Source organism: Dama dama, chromosome 30 (assembly GCF_033118175.1).
Source record: "Dama dama isolate Ldn47 chromosome 30, ASM3311817v1, whole genome shotgun sequence".
Classification (NCBI taxonomy): Eukaryota; Metazoa; Chordata; class Mammalia; order Artiodactyla; family Cervidae; genus Dama; species Dama dama.
In genome coordinates, this window is record NC_083710.1 from 76,585,771 (window position 1) to 76,591,770 (window position 6,000).

The following is a 6,000-nucleotide window of genomic DNA, read 5'->3' on the forward strand; positions in this document are numbered from 1 at the left end:
TAGTCCTATGTTCAGTGCAGCAGTATTTACAATGGCCAAGATATCTTAACAACCTGAGAATCCACTGAATGATAAAAGAATACAGAAAATGTAGAGACAGGAAGATGGCAGAGGAGCAGGTGGATGTGGAGTGCATCTCTCTCCATGGATGCATCAGGAATACCCCTTCAGATACCGAAGATCTTGCAGAACATCAGCTGAGAATGGGCAAGCGTCCCTGATCACTAGAAAGGAATATACAGATCCATGCAAAATTTGGCAGGATGAAAGGAGAAGTGGAAAAAAAGGAGAGTGAGCAGGACTGCACCTGCACATGGGTGGGTGGGGGACCTGAAGCAGGGGTCAGTTCCCCTTATCAGGGAAATTGTGCGGGACGCTGGATAAGCATTTGGGGCTGTTGGAGAGTGCAGAAAATGCACACACACACACGAGTATTATTCAGCCATAAAAAAAAAAAAAAATACTGCTATTTGTGAGAACTTGGACAGACCTGAGGGAATTTTGCTCAGTGAAATAAGTCAGAGACAAATACCCTATGAAATCTTAAAACAAACATAACACAGTAAGGAAATGAGCTCCTACACAGCGAACAGATTGGGTGCCAGAAGCAGGGAGGCGGCAGAAATGAGTGAAGGTGGTCAAAACATGCAAATTTTTGGCTACAATATAAATAATCGGTCAAGCATGGTGACTGTAGGTAAAGAACTGCATACTGGAAAGCTGCCAAGAGAGATCTTCAAAGTTCTTACCACAAGAAAAGAAACCTTTGTAATTATGTGTTGTGACAGATGTTAACTGGACTTATGTCCATGGTGATAATTTCACACCATGTGAACACATTATCAGATCATTATGTTGCACACCTGAAACTAATACCTTACATAATAATTACATAAATTATAATTTATAATAATAATATAATAATTACATAAATTATAGCTCAATGTTAAAAATCTGTTTTCATATTTTATATACGCAACATCACGAAGGTGATGAAGACTCTGGAACCAAAAGCTATGGCTCTGATGAAGTATTAATACAAAAGCAACTGGCATTAAAAACTTCACGCCAACAAAACAACTTCAGGCCGGTTAAAAAAGGAAAGAAAAAAAAAAACCTTTCAAATTTTAACTACTGGAATACTAAGATTAAAATTCATTATCTCCCAGTTTTGTTTCTCCACATAAGGTACATGATACCTTATGCACTAACTCCAGCTGAGGAGATTCAGAAAGAAGTCAGAGCTTTGGGACGCTCTCTTCTCCACAGAAAGCCATCGTATGAAATTAGGTGCTTCAAATACCGGTTCCTAAAAACTAGAACTGCCTCCATCAATTGAAGAGCTTGCACTAAACACCACAGTCCACCTCCCAGTCTTCCTTTTCTCTCACGTAAATACTAAGAAAATCCAAAGGAATTAAAAGTTTTCAAACCCGTGGGTGAGGCAAAGAAGGAATGGAGGGGGGGAAAGAGCCGCAACTGAGTGCGGCGCCCAGGGTAGCAAGCGGAGGAGGTGATGCTCCCAGGGTCAAGCGTCTGAGGCGCCGTCGAGGTCCCGGGGCGCCCACAGCCCCGCCGAACCCTCCCTCCGCGCGGGCTCGGCTGAGGGTCCGGCCCGCACTCCCTCACCTGGCCTCCAGCAGCAGCGGGGTCTCGGGCCACTTGGCGGCCAAGTGGGCCGTCACCGCCTTGGACGCGGAGGCCGTCCGGGCTCCGAGCAGCGAGAGCCAGAGCGCCGCGAAGCCCAGGAGCAGCCGCACTACGCCGGCGGCCTTTGCCATGGTGCGTCCAGGGAAGCACGAGCCCCGCGCCCTCAGCCCCGCGCCCTCAGCCCGCAGCCGCCACGCTACCGCCGGCTCCTCCCGTAGCGCGACCGCCCACTTCCGGTGGGGGGAGCGCGAGTCCGTTACACGGGCCGGGGCCTGGCGGGCGCCAAGCGCATGCGCCGAGCGCTCCGGCGCCGTCCCGGGAGCCCCCGAGGGCGGACCCCTGGGCCACGTAGGTGCAAGGCGGCGCCGGAGTGCGGAGCTTGGCTGGTGTCCTGGCGGGTCCCGCCCCCGGGACCTCAGGCTCTCGGACCAAAGATGTGGGACACCGGGAGGGGAGACTGAAGTGGGATTTTGACCGACTAAGTGTGGCTCAAGACGGCAAAATCTGGACGCGAAGGGAGGAATCAGCGTGGATATTATCCACAGCGTGGATATTTACATAAGCGGAAAAGAAGGCCTGCCAAAAGTTAAATACCTCCCTCGTGGGATTCTCAAATTTTATTGCATATCTGAGTCACCTGGTAGAGCTTTTAGACAGCCCGTTGCCCAGACCACACCACGCACCAGTTACAGGCGACTATCTGGGGGTGAGATTCTGTCTTCAATAAGTAGTATTTTACCCAGCCTTCCCGCCAGGTGCTTCGAGTGTGCTCGAAAAGCGGTGACATCACCTGGAGGGCTTGTTAAAACACAAGGTACTGGGTCTCATCCCAGTGTTTCCGATCCAGTAGGTCTGGGCGGGGGTCTGATAATCTGCATTTCATAGCCATCAAGTTCCCAGGTAATGCTGATTCTGCTGTCTGGGAGCTGTGCAAAAGCCTCTCGTCCTCAAAAGTGGTCCACATACTTGAAGCATCAGCATTACCTGTGAGCTCATTAGAAATGCAGAATCTCAGGCCCCACCTCAACCCTATTGAATCCAAACCCCTGGCGTAACAGGCACCTCACGTGATATCTGTGCACATTAAAGTTTTCAGAAGAGCTAGTTTAGAGAAAAAACAGGTGAAAATGCATAGAAAAGTGATAGTTGCTCTTGTCATTATCAGCCAAAATCATTGTCAGCTGTGATTGAAACTCACTTTCAATCAAGGACTGTCTGACCCCCAAACTCTTGAATTTAGTACATCCAGTTCAATGACAAAGCCTTGGAGCAGAGTTAACTGTTTTTCCAGTAGGTATGACTCAACAACTCAAAATATTCAGTTTTATTTAACTGGGCAGGGCTGGAGCCTCAAGATTCTGGCTTCTAGTCAGGAATGATCCTTTTTCTATTCAGAAGAGAGTAAATTTATTATATATATTACAATATATGGTAAATAGAAGCAGCAGCCAGGATAACTAGCTTACGGGTTGCACGTGGTTCATTCCTTTTTTCCCCCTTACTCTTTTGCACTACAGGGAATCTGGGTCTCTTCAAGTTGCTGAAGCATGATCATTCCACTTTTTCTTTTCCCCTCATCCTTGTAAGCATTCTGGTTCCTTGGAGGACCTTGCTCTGGAAATTCTATTCAGGTCTCACTTCCTGAGGTTAGCCTTCATTTCCTGATTTCTCCCACTTGATATGATCTATCCCTCCTCTAAATTCCCACAAGTTCTTTATTTTAACTGCCATATACCACTTATAATTCTCACTTTAGAATTTGAATACAGTGCTTATTTATTCTCCTCCTAGAGATGATATATTCCCTGGGGGCTCATGCCTTATTCATTTTTAGCATCTCTTGCAGTATCTAGCATAGTACATGTTATTGAGGCTAAATAAATATTGAAGAGTTCCTGTTTTATGGGTCAGTAGGCAGAAATCTAAGGCAGATGAGTAAGGAACTTTATTTCTATTCATAGAGCATAAGAAAAATATATATATTATGAACCCTTCACAAACATTTAATTAACTCCTCATTTCCACTTATTTTTGGACTGAATTTTTGACTGAGATTGTGGGATAAAGGAAATAAACTATTGGCAGTGAATGTCAAATATCAGCATATCTGATGGGTTGCAAATCTTTAAGAAATTCCCCATATAAAAAGTCACATGGAATACACTAAAACATACTAGTAGTATTAAAGAATACTACTAAAACATATATTATTAAACATTCCAGTACATTTGAGTTCAGGATAGTAAGGAATACTACATTTCTCTTTTAAAGAGAATGAAATTAATCAAGTCCAGGGCTATTTGTTTACATAAATATTATACATTTTAGTTTTTATAGTATTTTCCTAGACACATAAACGGATTTGAAATATTCCTCAGACAGGTCATTCCTGGGCATTCCTCTACTGCAAAACAAAAGAAAGAGTAGGACTAAATGATATTTAAATGTTGGAGAAGGTCACCAAGAGGACATAACCACCAGCTGATCTTTAAGCGGGACCTGGTCAATCAGAGACACCTAACCCCTACCCTGTCCTTGGATGTACATTTCACCCACTGTTCCCATGCTAGGAACCACTCTAAGGAAGCAGCCTTGAGAAAATAGTGTTATTGAGACCATCTGGACTATATCCATGCCTGAACCCCACTAAGGTGTCTATGAATTTTTAAGATTCTAGCAGGTAGGTGCAGAGTTTGACTCATCTTGTAGCTACCCAAGACAAGCGTGGTGTGTAAATTCCCTTGCTGATGAAAACTGCCACCTACTGATCTGGAGTGGTCTTTCTAATTCTCTGGTCTCTATATGGGGGCCAGATTCTAATTTCACCCGGGGAACTCCTGAGGTTGTGAACCAACTTTGAGGTCTCTTTTATATGTCATTTCTAAGGACAGATAGAAAAACTTTTAAAATGCAGAAATTAAGTGACTCAGAAAGGTCACTCAAGTTAGTGGAGCAACAAAGTATTCCAACCTTTATTATCCATAATCCTTTGGCACAGATTGGCTGTGAACTGAATGCAGTTCAGGGACACAATTGTATTTTAATGTTGCTTAGCAAAATGTTATTCAAAGTTATTCACATTGGGGTAATATAAGTGAAAATTGATGACATTAGCTGTTTTCATTGTATGTGGAAGAAGTGATTAATGAGTGCTATATAATAAGAATATTGTGTTTCATAGAATAAATCATATTGACTTTTTTTAGACAGCATAGGCTATACTTATTTAATGAAAATAGTGGTGCTCTGTAAGGATAAAGTTACTGCCAAATTATCACATAGTAAGTAGAATAAAACTTTAATTTTTTCCACCTAAATAAAGTCTCAGGGCTATAGCAGCTTTTTAAAATTATCACTCCTACATCTTCCAGATTTCTTTTATTAAAAAAGACCCTATTCTCATTTGTTAATTTAAGTATCTTAAATACAACAATTTCCCCTTATCCTTGGTGGTTATTTTCCAAGACTTCCAGCGAATGCCTGAAACCATTGATAGTACTCCCATTATACTATATTTTTCTTATACACGCATACTTGGAATAAATTAGACACAGAGATTGACAACAATAACCCATAATACAATAGAATAATTATAACAGCATACTATGATGAAAGTTATATTAAGGTGCTATCTCCTTCTCAAAATACCTTATTATACAAATATAAAGCCTTTTCCACCTTAACTATTCATCAGGCACCATGGCCATAACTTTTGCAGCTTCAGATGTGACAGCAAAACTAGCATAAATTTCTCTTTCCTTCTTCACAATTTCGCGAACAGTAGATTCATTCTTACCGTAGATGTTAGCAGCCTCATGTTGTCAGCAGTATATGTGATTTTTTTCTCCTTATTAGGGCACGAACTTTCACCTTTGCACTGAAAGGAGGCACTTTATGGCTTCTCTTTGGCATATGTGATTTGCCAACATCACTACTCTTATGCTTTGGGGCCGTTATTAAGTCATATAGAGTGTGTGTATGTGAGTGTAAAGCACTACGATATCCCAACCGTTGATCTAATGAGCCAGACAGTTACTAAGTGACTAACTGGCTGGATTCACTGGACAAAAGGCTGATTCACCTCTTGGCTGGGATGGCTCAAGATTTCATCCCACTGTCGGGAATGGAGTGAGACTTAAAACTTATGAATTACTTATTTCTGGAATTTTCTGTTTAATGTTTTGGACACAGTTGATTACAGGTAACTGAAATCTTGCCCTTCATTCCAGATGGGAAGAATTTATAGACTTGGTTACTGATTTGTTATGCTTTTCTTCCCTAAGCAAGATCACGCCCAGATCATAATCAAACTGGGCTTCCCTGGTAGCTCAACTGGTAAAGAATCCACCT

At 42.5% G+C, this 6,000-nt stretch overlaps 1 protein-coding gene across 1 annotated transcript in view; it reads right to left on the reverse strand.

Moving 5' to 3' along the window:
* Positions 1–1,845, reverse strand: part of UGGT2 (UDP-glucose glycoprotein glucosyltransferase 2) — a 136,750-nt gene extending 134,905 nt beyond the window's left edge. Inside the window, exon 1 of the mRNA XM_061133771.1 lies at positions 1,630–1,845. Coding sequence (XP_060989754.1) covers positions 1,630–1,781 — 152 coding nt within the window. The 5' untranslated portion in view covers positions 1,782–1,845. The remainder of the gene's footprint in view (positions 1–1,629) is intronic.
* Positions 1,846–6,000: the final 4,155 nt, after the last annotated feature.